Source organism: Pistacia vera, unplaced genomic scaffold (assembly GCF_008641045.1).
Source record: "Pistacia vera cultivar Batoury unplaced genomic scaffold, PisVer_v2 Contig642, whole genome shotgun sequence".
Classification (NCBI taxonomy): domain Eukaryota; kingdom Viridiplantae; phylum Streptophyta; class Magnoliopsida; order Sapindales; family Anacardiaceae; genus Pistacia; species Pistacia vera.
Genome location: NW_022196493.1, coordinates 369,934 through 386,293, shown reverse-complemented (window position 1 = coordinate 386,293; position 16,360 = coordinate 369,934). Strand labels below are relative to the sequence as shown.

Sequence of the window (16,360 nt, the reverse complement as noted above, 5' to 3'; positions counted from 1 at the left end):
GTTTGAAGAGCCTCAAATTCAAAAACTCATATTAGACTATTTTACTCTTTTACCATCATACCACCCAGTGGTGGTTCCATCTCAACTATTTTTGACCTATTTTTGATTTTTTTAGCTTTTCACCGCATTGATGTCTTCGGTTTTACACCCAAAAAAAACTATTCAAAAACATTTGCCGCCGTCAGTTTTGGTTTAATTTAGTTGGATCCTATGCTTTTATTTTAGTTTAATCCTTATATTTATGTTTTATTTTTGTTTTGTCAGTTTTATATTCAATTTTAAATAAATTTAACACATGTCAATTTGATAATGGTTCGTGGTACCACATCATATTCTCTTTATTCAATTTAAAATTACAACAATTCTAGAGTAATTTAATCAACCCATATAGAGGTATAAATAATCTAAAAATTTAATTTTTCAAAAATTTTCTAATCAAAACGTTCTTGTTTTAGTTTTATTTGGATCAGCTTAAATATCGTTAAATGCACTCATAAAGTTGAAATTATATTTTAAGGATAAGAATCTAATACTAATTAGATATGTTCTTTGTATGATTAATATAAAAAGAGTAAGACTATACTTACAATCAAATTATACAAACTTTCTCTCACAATGTTGACGTGATAACTTGTAATTGATCAGTTCACAAATAGGTTTTGTTGCTCGCTATGAATGCTACCTGTCAAATTATGAGTTGACCAATTGTAAATTATGGGTTATGAGAGAGTTTATAAGATTGGGTTTAGCCAAACTTTATCCATATGAAAATGGTCTGAGTAGAGATTTATTGATTGGTGTGGCCCAAAACATGTGATATGTCATATGTGGCAGAATTAATAGTAGCATAATTTTGGAGGGCGAGATGGTAATTTAAAGAATGAAAGATGTAGAGTTGGAAGAATCCATAGGTTCGTGACCGCATCTCTACCGCACAGGGTTCCACCACTTACTTTCCTTCCATTTCCATAATCCATATTCGTTTTGCTTTCATTTCGCCACCACCACATTTCTTCTCACTCTCATACCTCTATATACATTTTGTTCCTCATTTCTGAAAATCCTCTTTCTCTTTTAATGGCTAAATCTGATCCCCAACTCTCTATTTTCCTCATAACCTCCATGGATCATCTTTGGTTTCACCATATTATTCTCCTCTCAGAACCCACTTCACTTCTTGTCCCGAAAACACACTCACCAACACCAAACCCTTCTTTATTATCAGCGCCTCTAGATATTCAAGACCAAGAAAAATCCTCAGCTTCATCTCCGGTTTCGCCACTGGTAATAACAAAATTTACAACGTAAACTCCTACATGGCTCTCTGAATTTTGTTTACTGATTTCTTTTTTCATCTTTTTACAAGGTCGAAGACTGTAACGATGAAGCTAAAGAAAAGGAAGAGGCACTGAAAGAAAGACCAACGCGATTGAATATCATTGCAGGCAGAGCCCGCTCACACTCTTCTTCACCATTAACTAAAAAACGTCCGAGAAATTTAAGACGCTCGGGCTCAATGATTGTAGGGCAGAAGTGGATGAGCTGTAGGAGCTTGTGGGATCTGGAACTTGAAGAAGTGAAAGGGTTTATGGATCTTGGATTCGTATTCAAGAAAGAACATTTAAACCCTCAAATGATTAGCGTTATCCCTGGTTTGCAAAGAGTTGGAAGTTACAAAAATAAACACAACAGTGAGATTGGTAAAGATGATGAAATTGAGCAAGCGGCATATGAACATGAGAGAGGTATCATGAGACCATATTTATCAGAGGCATGGCTAATAAAGAGACCCGATTCACCACTTCTAAATTTAAGAATTCCAAGAGTCATTGCAGCAGCTGATATGAAGAAACACTTAAAATCCTGGGCCAAAACTGTTGCATCAGAAGTTCAGCAAGCATATTAACAATAGTTCACTTCACTGAACAACCGCTGCTGAGAGGGAAAAATCAACAACCCAATCTTGAGAATAGATTGACCACTGTAAAAAAAACAATTATATATGTTGAATGAATGCATAAATAAACCAAGGTTTTCCGAAAGTTCTTTAGTACTCACAGTTTCTTGTTTCTAGTATAAGGTAATAAAGTTTATCATAAATTTGTCAAGTGTGGGAATTCTTCATTCTTGAAAGGACAAAGCCAAAGAATCAATGCAACCACTGAACAAGTGGCGGGTGTGAAACAGTCGTTGGCCTTTGCCTCTTATGATTATTTAATTTGTCTCTATACTGGCGTATATATAGAGAGAGGTAATTGCATTATGCATGGATCATGTGTAGTATATTATTTTCGTTTGTACTAAACTATGATTGTGATCTCATTCATGTTCAAATGAATTATGGCCTCCATATTATTATTATTGCCCAACTTGTCTAGCTACCATTCATTCATCTTTCTCTTGTCTTACACTCTTTACTTTTCATGCTCTTCACAATTTTTTGTCGAAACAAATAAACAAGAAAATATGTGGTTAGTATTTATGATGTTACATATACATGCTTATCCTTTAAAATTTGGATCAAGAAAGTAAAATTTACAACTCTGATGTTAACATGAACATGATGTTAGTCACTTAAGCTCTAATCTGATCCATAGCCCCAAAGTCCCACGTGAAATAATTTAGAGTAATACGAAACCAAGACAGAAAACACACACAAATATCAATTGAGTAAAGAGAAAGAAATATATGCACGATTTACCCTGGTTCACCCAATACTATCTCACCTCTCTCATTACAATGAAAAAAATTTGCCTTATGATTTGCTATCACACTCGTACAAGAGAAAATAATGTTTATATACTAGGTTTAAAAGACTAAAACTTAATATTACAAGAATTCATATTCCTAAACTCAAACCCAATAACGAATTAATAACTTAGAGAAATCATTTAGCGACTCTTCATGGAAAAGGCTCAAATCACCTACGGGCCCAGGGGCGTTGCTCGCCCACTGATCGGGCAGCGGGACTTCCGAACGCGTCTGTTTGGCCCCTAATTGTTGAAGTGATCGACAACTCTAACATCGAAGATTAATTGAAATGCATGTAAGCTGGCCTAAACACCCCCGATCATCCAAAAAAAAAAAAAAAATGAACATGATGTTACCTTCTCGGCTTCATGTTCACATGAATTATGACCTTCATATCATTATTGCTCTCGTAGGGTTTGTTTGGTACAGCTTATTTAAACTTTTTATTATTATAAATAAACTCAACCATATATGCTGATACAAAATTATGAGATCCTTTGTTTGATAGAGGAATGAGGATAATGGGGATTTGAGGGCCACACAGCGTGCACTAAAATTTGTGTCGAGGGTCTTATTCTTGATAGTGAAATTGCTTGGTTGTGGGCCTAATGGGTCTTAAAATCCCTAACATGTCACGTGTGGGAGAGAGGTTTATAAGTGTACAGCGTGGAACCCATTGGTCCATTACTGTAGATTCTTTTTACAAGTTTAGATTATCAACTGTCAGATGTTTTAACAGGCCGCATAAAGACTGGGTTTGTTTTAGCAATTCGATGGGTGAATAAAATTTTAAAGTTTTTTATTACCCTTACATCATCAAATTGAATTGGTAAAATTAGGAGTGTACAAAAGAACTGGCCAGAATTGGAACTGACCCTCACAGGGTAAGCTTTGCTTTCAGTTTTAGTTCCACCTTGCAGGAACCGAGAACCAGAACCGGTCGGATACCCAGGTAGGAACAGAGACTAAATTGTAATTTTTGTAGAAGTGTACTGTAATTTTAAAAAGGTTTATTTGTCATTTTTTAAAAAGTAGGGGGACTAATTGAAATTAACTCGGGTACCCAAAACCGGAATCAGAACCTATGTTTTAGGTTTCCGTTCCTAATTTCAAAGAACTTGAACTAACTGGTTCTAATTTCGGTTCCAAATCCAAGGAATCGGTCATTCCGATTCCTTTGAATCCAAAAACACCACCACCACCACCACCATAGCCAATACCATGCTTCAATTAACAATTCACTACACATGGAGACCAGTTTCATAGCTACAACTTTTCACAGAATAAAAGATGAAGTCTAATTGGGTATGCAAACTTTGCTGTCTACACAACAAATGTAAAGTAAAATTAATTTATGAATGATAGGGAGAGAGATTGATTCCCCTAGTTATTTCCCTAGTATTAATTATGCCATCAATAATAAAATTCAAAAGTCTTTTCTAAGATCATAATCCACTCTATACATCAATCCATCATATAAGAATAATTATGAAATTAATATAGATATGCTTAAAAACAATATAAAATGAAAAATTTATCCCGATAGTCGAGTAATCAAATAGAAACTCTTTAATCTTAAGTTCGATTTCCTATAAGCTTCCCTCTCTTTGACCAAAAACAAAAAGTCAAGGCTTATCCTCCTATAGAACATGGGTTGGGATGGCATCTTCTTTGCGGCTATAATAAAATGCAAATGGATTATGCGCACATTGACATCCACTTCACCACTCTTTTAATATCATTTCCACTGCATATTAATTTGACTTTAAAACTTCATGCCACTTAATCTGATTGTACTTTTATTTTAATTAAAATCATATTATATATATATTCGGCCGCCACAACTCCAAAACACTACGAGCTCAATGCTGGATGACCAGAGATTTACAGCCTCAAATTATGACTTAGTGGTTTTTTAATTTTATTTTTTATGTTCGTATAACTAATGAGTGTGTTTAATTCCATTAAGATTATCTTTGAGGGCTGACATGGCACTCCATGTTTAGAGGTCAGCATTTTTCTAAAGATTATGTTTTAACTAAACATGATAATATAAACTATAAATAAAATCCTTAATTTGTGTATACATTTCTGAATTATTGGGTCGTCATAGATTTGTCAAGGACCGCTATGAAAAAGAATTTTATATATGAGAGAAATTAATGTATAAATTATATCAAGTTCTCATAAATTCTTCTTGTGAATTTGCTGTTAATATACATAGTACCACCACAAAAGTAAAAAAATTTCAAATTAGTCGATTCTCTCTATGTTCTAATCCTATACCTTAGAAAATTTATATATTATAACAAAAGAAATAGCAGACCAATTATTTTAATAAGTTAGGGTGCACTTGGTTTATTATTCTTATACTTATTATAATAATATTTTTTTTTTTTTAAAAGTAAAATTGGGTAGGTATTACGATGTAGGATTTAAAAATTAATAAAAATACCCTCTTATGTTTGTTTATTTACTAAACACCCCTATAATAAAATATTAAAAATTAACAAAAACACTCCCACCCACCCATTAAATACCGATAGCTTGCCACCACCACTGAATGGTGGCCAGAGTTGCCATATCAACGTACAACTGACTGGATTTGGCTGGACGTGCGCCGATATGGCCTTTTCTGACTAGATCTGACCATTGATGACTATATCTGGCCGCATTTAGTCGTCAACGACGGCCAAAGATATGGTCGTCATTGACAACTGGCTACAGCCAAATATCTAGCCATCAACAGCCAGATCTTTGACCGTAGGTCAGATATTTTTCGGCCAGATCCACAGTGGATCTGGCCGGAAAAGACTAGATCGGCACACTACCGGTCAGATCCAGTAGGTAGTACACCATTATATCAGATTCCAACCAGCTTTCGGCAGTGGTGGCCTGAATTTGGCAAATGTGGGTTGCTAGGGTGTTTTTGTTAATTTCTAAAAAAAAAAAAAATTGGGGGTGTTTAGTTAAATTAACAAATCTAGGAGGTTTAAAAGGAATTGAATAATATAGAATAATATTTTGAGAATAAGGGAATAAATGTGTATTTTGGATATATTCTATTCCATATTGTGTGAAGTGACCTAGTCTTTAAATCACTCTACATAAGCCAGTATCCTCTTGGTCACTTCACCTAATTAAATGCATTATCGATTTGAATTTTTAAGTCCAGATCTAGTAATAGGAAGCAGTTGACCAATCACTTCATTGAGATAATTAGAGACTATACGCAACCCACCAATCGGATATGAATGAAATCCATGAATGCAGAAACCAACAAGAGATTGGTTGTCTTCTAATTATTTTTTCTCTTAATTCTTCAAATTATTGAACTGTATATTCAAATTAGATTGCTTAAATATAAGAATAGTGGGATGATAATGTATCATTAGTTTATAAAATATTGATGGAGATCGGCTTCAAGTAGGGACACTCGCGTGGCGGAAGTGACCGAAAGTGGCGTAGTGGAAGCTACAAATTCATCTGGCACTTTAAAAGCACTTCCTATATAAGGCTTCGTGTGGTTCATACAAGAAGCCAAGAAGCAGCTTAGCTAATAACTTTAATTAAGAGATGGCCATTAATAGGTTTCATCATTTCTCAGTCCTCATCTTTCTGTTGTTACCGTTATTCTTGCAGTTTCATTCTGGTACTGTTCTTTTATCCCTGTAATTTTTGCTTTCATTTTTTCTTTTTAAGGGATTCGGGCAGTTGATAATACATTTGACAAAGTATGATAAGAACTTTTTGTCATCTATATATATATATATACATGGTGGCCCATTGGTTTTGTTTTGGTATTATCTATTGGTCGTAACTCAATGTTTGCTAGCTGAATAAGTTGCATGCATGTTCACGATATTTACAGTTAAAATTTTGTTGTTTTTTTTTTTTTATACAGGTAAGAGCGAGCTGCAGTATAATTACTATGCAGAAAGTTGTCCAAACGCTGAGGAAATCATCAAACAAGAAGTCATAAAGCTATACAAAATACATGGAAATACCGCTGTTTCCTGGGTTAGAAATCTCTTCCACGATTGCGTTGTAAAGGTACTGTGATCTTCGAATACCATACAATGTTCCTGTTCATTAAACGCATTGCTCAACCATAAGATGGCTAACCAAAATAATAAGTACATTTATAATAATGCAGTCATGCGATGCATCGCTCTTGTTGGAGACAGTGAATGGTATCGAATCAGAGCAGGCATCCGATAGGAGCTTTGGCATGAGAAATTTTAAGTATGTGAAGACAATCAAAGATGCTCTTGAACAAGAATGTCCCATCACAGTTTCTTGTGCAGATGTCGTCGCTCTTTCTGCAAGAGATGGGATTGTCATGGTAGTGTGATCAAATCTCAAAAAAAAAACTTCAAAAAATCAATTAATTATAGTAAAGAATATATATATATTGAAATGGATATATGTTGTGGGCTTGTTACAGTTAGGTGGACCAAGAATAGAAATGAAAACCGGACGGAGAGATAGCAAAGAAAGCTATTTCGCAGAGGTGGATAGCTTAATCCCTAATCACAATGATAGCATATCGTCAGTGCTTTCTCGCTTTCAGTCCCTCGGCGTTGATGTCGAAGCCACCGTTGCCCTATTAGGTATTTTATTACCTAACTCAATATTTTGACTACTATTTTCCTACTATTTTCCTACTTTTATCATAAAGAAATTCAAATCGATGTTATTTTATGGAACTTCAACTATCATACATTCAAGGGAAGGAAAGAATCGTTAAACTACCCGGCTACATTAGCCTTTCATAATTTTTCAATTAACCCAAAACTAATCCACTAAAGGTGAGAGTGCCCTGTATTAGAATATGCTTAGTCAACTTATCTCAACTGGGAACTTAATACAAATCAAGTCCATACCCAACAGCCCGGCCGATCCCAGCTGGTCCAGTCGGGAGTAAATTACACCCGGGCCTGGAAAATCAGGCCCAAAGTATACTTGGGGTGAACCCGGGCTTCCCAAGGCCCGGGCATATTATATAAACTATTTTAAAAAAAAATTGAAATAACCTCCTAAAATATTACAGAAAACCCTCTATTAAAGGGATAAACTATTAACCGCCAAGGTTTGGTCCAAATTTATGAACTCCCTGAGGTACCAGTGTTAGCAAAACCCCCTACAGTTAGTAATTTTCTGTGAAATTTAACAGTATTATGGTAAATGACCTTATTACCCTCTCCTCACCCTGCACAACAACCTAATCCAGTTACCAAACAACCCCTCTCCACCAGATAGCCCCATAATTTATCACCATAGCCATCACCAACCAATTCAACATCCACTAGCATCATCCACCCACTGCAACCTTAAATATATTCATCTTTATTAAAAAAAGTTAATAACAAATCAAACTCCATTTGAAACAAAATTTATAGAGAAGAAATATGGGTGAGAAAGGAAGTAAAAAAGGGAAAGGGAATTTTATTTAGAATATATTCAAGGTTTACTAAAAGCATCTTTACTATAATTTTTTTATAATTAATAATCATAAATTTTATTTACACTTTTACCTTCTCCTATCATGATTAGCGGTAATGTACTAACGGCAGGGGGTTTGAGTTAATACTGCTACCGCAGGGGGTTTATTGGTTTAGATCAAACTTTGGGGAGTTTCCAAAAGTCCATATAAAGTACATCTGGCTATCTTTCATAAAACAAAATTACCAATAACTCCTTGCTGCCCGGGTATCTAAAACCCGTGCTTTTTCTCGTGGCTGAGCTTTCATTTTGAAAATGCACGTCGGACTTAACCCAGGCAACCTGGCCCAAGCTCAAGGTATTTACACGCCTAGTTTCTCCATGCTAAACAAATTAAGACTACATCCATGCCTTGCTAATTTTGTCTAAAGAGGCCTAAAAGAACAACCCCAATAAGCGAATAAAACAACATCTAAAACTGGTTACGTTGCCTTGTGCAGGAGCTCATTCAGTTGGACGTGTTCACTGTATAAATTTAGTGCACAGACTTTATCCGACCGTCGATCCAACTCTGGACCCACATTATGCCGAGTACTTAAAAGGAAGGTGTCCCAAACCAGATCCTGATCCAAAGGCTGTGCTTTACGCAAGAAATGACCGAGAAACACCCATGATTCTTGACAACAATTACTACAAGAACGTCTTAAATCACAAGGGATTACTCATAATAGATCAACAGTTGGCTTCTGATCCAACAACATTACCTTATGTGGAGAAGATGGCTGCTGATAACGGCTATTTTCAGGACCAATTCTCCCAGGCCGTGCTCTTGTTATCGGAGAATTCTCCACTTACAGGAGACCAAGGAGAAATAAGAAAGGATTGTCGCTATGTTAATAGCAACTAACAAAGAGTTCAATTGTAAAATGAAAAACAAACTTGTATTAATGCTTCCAGAAATTTTCTAGTTTTGCGTGAATATGCAATAAATGAATCACAAGATTATGTCATTGTTATATTATAATTTTTTATTAGATTATTTTATCACGTTAGTCAATTAAAGTGGTAAAAACTATTTTGTGCAAGTTTTACTGGTAACTACCATTAAATGGTCTAAAGGTAAAAAATACAAAAAGAGATTTCACGAGCTCCTAACTTTGAGTTCTCATAAACCCTTATAAGAGTGACCATTGATAAGTTTATATGATCGTCAACTTCAAGATCCCAAAAGATTAGTTAACGTGCGTCCTTCGTGATTTTCATGCAGCCCATTAATGATAGATAAAAACAATCCAAATTAAATTTTGTTTTTTATTTTTATTTTTATTAATTACCATATATGGAGCTATTGATAAATTTAGTGGGGTGGGAAAATCACTTCCCTAGAAAAGTAGAAATAATGTATTTTGTAACGATAATAATTAATACTCTATACAACATTTTACAACTTGGCGTTTCACAATAAAGTAATCGGACCACACCAGAAGCCTTTAGGCCTTGTGCCACGTGTACTCCAGCCACCAGGCAGTATATTGCCTTAAGAGGTTTTGTTACGTACAGTCAGTGAGCCGTGAGCCTCAAGGCCCTCAACCCAAGCTACAAGCTACCAATACACTACCAAACATGTTCGCACTCTCATCGTCTCTTCTCAACCGTCCAATCAAATCAAGACAATTTACAATGATTAGATGTCTCGTGCATGTCCACCAAACGATGAGCCCACCACATGCACAGATTTCAAATCAACGGCACTGAACTCTACAGTCCACGGCAGTAATCATACGCTAGAGAGCAAACTCGTAACTTGGAAAACTCTCAATCCCACGCGAAATGCTGTTTTGTGGGCGCATTATGTTATGTATTACGTACAAGGGATGGCGAGAGGTGACGTGGCAGAGTAGGCGTACAGCTCATTCATAAAAGCATTTTTAGGAGAGTAAAAAATTGTATGTAGACTCGAGACTGTATTAAATCAAACTCACTTTGGTTTTTTTGTTGACTCAGTCACGTGAATTTGTAATGGTTAACTCTACGCTTTCAACTTATTCTTATCTTCATTTGTCTGAATTCTGATCAGTTGAAACTACAAGCTCACGCACAAATTTAGGTCCGTGGAACCACGCCCCCATAAGCTCTATGGAAGCATAAAGTACAATGTGCACAATATTTTTCTTTTTCTAAACAAAAAACAAAATTCACGTGAATGATTTCTTTAGAATCGTCTAGAAAAATTGGAAAATTTTAAAAAATTATTAACAAATAGTAACTATACAAACATTAAGATGATATGATATACCTTCTAGTTTTATTTGAAGTTATTTTCCATCATGTGATTGTGACATAGACGATATAAACATGAATTTAAATGATTTTAAAATTGATAAAAATTTATATATTTTATAATTTTCATAAAAATCTTTAGGAAACTTAAATTACATGAAACCCTGTTAAAATGTTATATATTAAACTGTCTTAAGAAATATTAACCATACGTGCATTAATTGGATTTTTATAATTGAATCAATGACTTTTATACACTCAAATAATGGTTTAATAACATTTTTTCACTTACAAATTTTTAAAATACATTTTATTATCAAAATTTATATTTCGACGACAAACAAAGAGTAAACTCAATCCAGACTATTGAGGCTTTTGAAGAGAAAATATCGACGAGTCTTTTGGTGGTTGATGGTTAGATTTTGATGGTTAAGATTGATCAAAATTTGACTTAGGAGGGGCGATTGTGCAAACCCTAGTCGCCTGATTTTCAACGATTGGTGGGGTCGACATAAGTATAGTTTGAGGGGTTTTAGTGAGTGATGATCGGAAAAGATAATAGTGGTAGTGTGAGGTCACAACAATGCTGAAATAGGAAACAAAATATAAATTTGGGTACTAAAATGGTATTTTAAAAGTCTGTGGGTGGGTAAGTGTCATTAAGTCATTATTTGGGTGAAAAAAAGTAGTCTACTCTTATATAATTCTACTTAATTGTATTATGGTCTAAATTTAATATGAAAGTAAATTAACAAGGAATAAAATTGGTAAGTTGTCAAATTAATATAGAAGGATTAAAAGTACTATAACGGATTGAATTTTTTTTTTTTAATGATCAAAGTGTTTAAATTGCTTATACGTATCTTGATTAATCCTTAAGACTCGTTAAATTTTTTATAAATTTAATATTCTAAAGTAACCTACGAATGTAATAAGTGATTTAGAACCTAAAAATGTATCTTGATTAATCCTTAAGACTCGTTAAATTTTTTATAAATTTAATATTCTAAAGTAACCTACGAATGTAATAAGTGATTTAGAACCTAAAAATGTATCTTGATTAATCCTTAAGACTCGTTAAATTTTTTATAAATTTAATATTCTAAAGTAACCTACGAATGTAATAAGTGATTTAGAACCTAAAAACGTATCTTGATTAATCCTTAAGACTCGTTAAATTTTTTATAAATTTAATATTCTAAAGTAACCTACGAATGTAATAAGTGATTTAGAACCTAAAAATGTATCTTGATTAATCCTTAAGACTCGTTAAATTTTTTATAAATTTAATATTCTAAAGTAACCTACGAATGTAATAAGTGATTTAGAACCTAAAAATTTAATGAAAGAACAAACATTCTTAGGCCTCAAACCAAAGGAGTCCTAGAATTTTAACCAATACCAGAAATGAAATAAAAAAACACTTTGAAACAGATTCCTTTTACATGTCTTTGGGATTATTTAGGAAACACTGGAATGGAGCGTGAAGTTCACGCATTGTGCAGCCACGTGCATCCCAGCAGGGTTTGATAAAGTGTGTATGAACTGAAGTAGGGATAGAAGAAAAAAAGAAAATAAAAAAAGGTTCTCTTTATCACCCAAAAAATAACCGTTACGAAGGGCCACGTGTCGCAACATCCATCCACCTGTCTTCGTCATCTATCCTTTGGATTCTCTATTCCTTGTTTCTCCAGTTGGTTGTTCTGTTTTCAAGGCAAAGAATACAATCAGTCTCTCTCTCTTTCTCTCTCTCAGTTAACTCGTGAACTCAATCTTCGTCTTCTTCTTCTTGCAAATGAACCTCAACCGACAGTAAACAATGTTGCTACTTTCCCGCGATCGTTCACGCATTATTACACTACTTTATCCTTGTTTCATCTTTTGTCTCTTCAACAACGTGGTAATAACATTCTCCACAACAGAATTCGACTTCGGTACTTTAACTTTAAGTAGCTTAAAGCTTATTGGCGATGCCCACATGAATAATGGCAGCGTCAGGCTCACTCGAGACCTCACCGTCCCCTACTCCGGCTCCGGGAAAGTCTTTTATTCACAACCCGTCAGATTCCGGGAACCGGGGACCCACTCTCCGACGAGTTTTTCTACCTTCTTTTCATTCTCGATTTCGAACCTTAACCCGTCTTCGATAGGCGCCGGGCTTGCATTTGTGATATCGCCGGATGATGACACGCTGGGGTCGGCTGGCGGCTCACTTGGGCTTCTCGATGACAGAGGACTCGCCATGGGGTTCGTGGCAGTGGAGTTTGACACGTTGATGGATGTTGAATTTAAAGACATTAACGGAAACCATGTGGGTTTGGATCTGAACAGTATGGTTTCGACTCAGGTTGGTGATTTAAGTGCTGTAAATATCGATCTTAAAAGCGGTGATCTTGTGAATTGCTGGATTGAATATGACGGGTTGACTCGGTTTTTTAATATTTCGGTTTCTTATTCGAATTTGAAGCCCAAATACCCGATTTTGTCGTTCAGTCTTGATCTGGATCAGTACGTTAATGATTTTATGTACGTTGGGTTTTCTGGGTCTACTCAAGGAAGTACAGAGATTCACAATATTGATTGGTGGAGTTTTAGCTCTTCGTTTGAGTCAAACTCTGGTTCTGTGCCAACTTCTTCGCCGCCGCCTCCAACGACTAATTTGATGAATCCAACGGCTAATTCGGTGAAGTCGCCACCGCCGTCATTGGCTCCTTCAGGTTCTGATTCGATTGCAAGTACCACACAGAAGAGTAGTAAGTCTTCATCTTGTCATAACCAGCTCTGTAAGCAAGGTCCAGGGGCGGTGGCAGGGGTTGTAACGGCTAGTGCTTTCTTTCTGGCCATTTTTGCCGGTGTGCTCATATGGTTTTTCTCTAAGAAATATAAAAATGTGAAGAAATCAGAGTCTTTTGCTTCGGAAGTTATCAGAATGCCTAAAGAATTTAGTTATAGAGAGCTCAAATCGGCCACAAAATGCTTCAATGCTAATAGAATCATCGGCCATGGCGCATTTGGGACTGTCTATAAAGGCATTTTGCCGGAGAATGGTGACATTGTTGCGGTGAAAAGATGTAGTCATAATAGTCAAGGGAAGAATGAATTCTTATCTGAATTGTCTATAATTGGGACTCTTAGGCATCGAAATCTTGTTCGGCTTCAAGGGTGGTGCCATGAGAAAGGTGAAATTCTATTAGTTTACGATTTAATGCCTAATGGAAGTCTTGATAAAGCTTTATTTGAAGCAAGAATACCTTTGCCATGGCCATATAGACGAAAAATTCTGCTTGGCGTGGCCTCTGCTCTGGCTTATTTACATCAAGAATGTGAAAACCAGGTGATTCATAGAGATATTAAGACCAGCAATATAATGTTAGACAAAGGGTTCAATGCAAGATTAGGCGATTTCGGTTTGGCAAGGCAAGTTGAGCATGATAAGTCCCCTGATGCAACAGTTGCAGCTGGAACAATGGGGTACTTGGCCCCTGAATATCTTTTAACCGGACGGGCAACCGAGAAAACCGATGTCTTTAGCTATGGCGCAGTTGTTCTCGAGGTAGCGAGCGGGAGAAGACCAATTGAGAAAGATGTAAATTCAGGGGTTGGCGCCAAAGGCGGAGGAGTTTGCAGCAATTTGGTTGAATGGGTCTGGAGTTTACACAGAGAAGGGAGATTGTTGACAGCAGCCGATGCAAGGCTGGAGGGACAATTCGACGAGGGCGAGATGAGGCGGGTGCTTTTGGTTGGGCTAGCCTGTTCGCAGCCTGACCCATTGGCTAGACCCACAATGAGAAATGTGGTTCAGATGTTGGTGGGTGAAACTGAAGTCCCAATTGTGCCCAGAACAAAACCTTCAATGAGTTTCAGCACTTCACATTTGCTATGGAGTTTGCAAGACAGTGTCTCCGACTGTAATGGCATGATCACCATCTCCACTTCCTCATCAGAAAACGATTTCAACGGTATTGATCATCTAGTGTGAAAGGTCGAGATTAATTGATCCCAATATACTATATTCATTTGTTTAATTATTACGTATGTATGTATAACACAATAACAATGTAATGTATGACTTAGGCTGCAATTTTTTTTGTATTAAATAATGAGTTTTACACTAGAAATATCCTCACAGCTGTTGAAGTGGAAGTCACTTTCTTGATTTTGTTTCTTGGAAGGATGGGTGGTTGCTTTCACAAGCAATCTGTCTTGATAGTCAAAAGCAAAACAAATGAGTTTGAGTAGAGGCTTGGTAAAGTATAGAGGCCAAAAAAGGAGTGCATATTTACTATCAACCCTTTTTTTTAGATAGGTTGGTATTGGTAGTGGAACAACAAAAGCAGTGAATTAATTCTTCTTTATATAATTTCCGACACTCTTTATTTCTAATCCTTTCCACTTCTCTTTAACCAGCATCAATATTTATGTTAAAAGAAAATTATTAAAAGATGAGGGTTGGTTGTGGATAGTGTAGGGTGCGTTTGGTTTATTATTTTAGATAGGATTTTGGAAATAATATTGAGTAGTTGGATAGGGAAGTATTATGAGGTAAAATTTAAAAATTTATGAAAAAGCCCCTAAGTTTGCTAATTTAATTAAATACCCTAATATATAAAATAACAAAAACACTCCCATCACCTGCAGTGCAAGATTCCGACCACCACTGTCGGAATCTGGCTGAAAAATCGTGTTACGACACAGACCGATCGGATCTATGTCGTAACGCGTTGTTATAGCCTTTTCCGGTTAGATCCACCATGGATCTGGTCGGAAAAGGTCAGATCTACGACCTGTTGTGGCTGCGACGGCCGGAAAAGGCCAAAACGACGGCCAAAGATATGGTCATCGTTTCGGTCAACGATGGCCAGATTTTATCGAAAAACGCTAGATTGGTGAACTTCCGACCATTTCTGGTCGGCAGGTAGGCCGTTGTACAGATTTCGGCTACCACCGACGGTGGTTGTCGGAATCTGGCAAGTATGGGTCATGGGGGTGTTTTTGATAATTTTTAAAGTTTCTTTTTAGGGCGTATTTGATGAAACTAATAACCTTATGGGGTCTAAAAGTAATTAAAAAAATAGGATAATATTTCTGGAATAATGTGCCAAACATTATTTGGAGAATAGGATTGAGAATATGGATAAAAATAATAAGCCAAACATGCCCGTAATTTTTGTAAAACTTTGCAGATATTTTTGCTTCTAAGAGGGAATAAGACAATTACTTCTGAGTGGTCAAGTGGTTCGATAGGAAGTCTTTAGTTTATTATTCAAAAAATTTTAAATTCAAGTCTCTTCTCAGTTACTAATAAAGATAACTACTAGAGTTCTTACTCAGTCGATAGTTTTAGAGTACTTAGATATTAATAATAAGTTAATAACAGTTAAATAAAAATGAATCTGAAAATACACTTTTTTTTCTTTTTTTTAATTAGTTTGAGATGGAATATATTCGGGAAAGCGTGAACATTTTCAAGGTAGAATTTATGCGCGGGAATTCTCACATCCAGATAAATCCCTCCGCATTATGCTCTCGCCGTCACATGTATTTGGCCCAGATCCAGCGCACCGTTTCAGTACTGCAACAGAATCAATTCTTTCAATTCCTCGACTTGCCTTTGCCAAGTTGTATTTAAATGCCAAACAACATAAACTGAATTCTTCTGCTCTCATGTTTTTTTTTTTTTTGTTTTTCAAAACTACCATTCTTTCGTTTCCATTACACTATAAAAAGTTTCAAAGATATAAATATGGGTTTATTTCATTTTCTTTCCTTTGAAATTGTTTAGTATTAAGTATTAACCTCATCCATGTTGTTCGGAAAGTAAAAAAAAAAAAAACACTCTTATAACGAGGTTTTATAGTTTTTTAAGGGGTTGTTTGATATTTTT

The 16,360-nt window shown here is 35.6% G+C and overlaps 3 protein-coding genes across 3 annotated transcripts; all 3 read left to right on the top strand.

Moving 5' to 3' along the window:
- Positions 1-1,122: 1,122 nt before the first annotated feature.
- LOC116111532 lies at positions 1,123-1,906 on the top strand. Its single transcript, XM_031397706.1, has 2 exons — positions 1,123-1,284; positions 1,367-1,906. Exons 1-2 carry the CDS (start codon positions 1,123-1,125, stop codon positions 1,904-1,906), a joined length of 702 nt encoding a protein of 233 aa, XP_031253566.1.
- Positions 1,907-6,296: 4,390 nt separating this feature from the next.
- Positions 6,297-9,215, top strand: LOC116111538 (peroxidase 21-like). The gene is made up of 5 exons (XM_031397712.1): positions 6,297-6,403; positions 6,656-6,804; positions 6,908-7,096; positions 7,199-7,364; positions 8,697-9,215. The coding sequence occupies exons 1-5, from the start codon at positions 6,328-6,330 to the stop codon at positions 9,101-9,103; spliced, it is 987 nt and encodes a 328-aa protein (XP_031253572.1). The 5' UTR covers positions 6,297-6,327; the 3' UTR covers positions 9,104-9,215.
- A 2,970-nt stretch (positions 9,216-12,185) lies between these two features.
- LOC116111541 (L-type lectin-domain containing receptor kinase VIII.1) lies at positions 12,186-14,746 on the top strand. Its single transcript, XM_031397716.1, has one exon. It carries the CDS (start codon positions 12,296-12,298, stop codon positions 14,453-14,455), a length of 2,160 nt encoding a protein of 719 aa, XP_031253576.1. The 5' UTR covers positions 12,186-12,295; the 3' UTR covers positions 14,456-14,746.
- The last annotated feature ends 1,614 nt before the right edge of the window (positions 14,747-16,360 follow it).

Excerpts from the sequence above, each read along its gene's own strand:
- LOC116111532 (XM_031397706.1), top strand. The coding sequence starts at position 1,123 with ATGGATCATCTTTGGTTTCACCATATTATTCTCCTCTCAGAACCCACT. Across the intron at positions 1,285-1,366 it reads CATCTCCGGTTTCGCCACTG|GTCGAAGACTGTAACGATGA; the intron begins GTAATAACAAAA and ends TCTTTTTACAAG.
- LOC116111538 (XM_031397712.1), top strand. The coding sequence starts at position 6,328 with ATGGCCATTAATAGGTTTCATCATTTCTCAGTCCTCATCTTTCTGTTG. Across the intron at positions 6,805-6,907 it reads TCCACGATTGCGTTGTAAAG|TCATGCGATGCATCGCTCTT; the intron begins GTACTGTGATCT and ends ATAATAATGCAG. Across the intron at positions 7,365-8,696 it reads AGCCACCGTTGCCCTATTAG|GAGCTCATTCAGTTGGACGT; the intron begins GTATTTTATTAC and ends TGCCTTGTGCAG.
- LOC116111541 (XM_031397716.1), top strand. The coding sequence starts at position 12,296 with ATGTTGCTACTTTCCCGCGATCGTTCACGCATTATTACACTACTTTAT.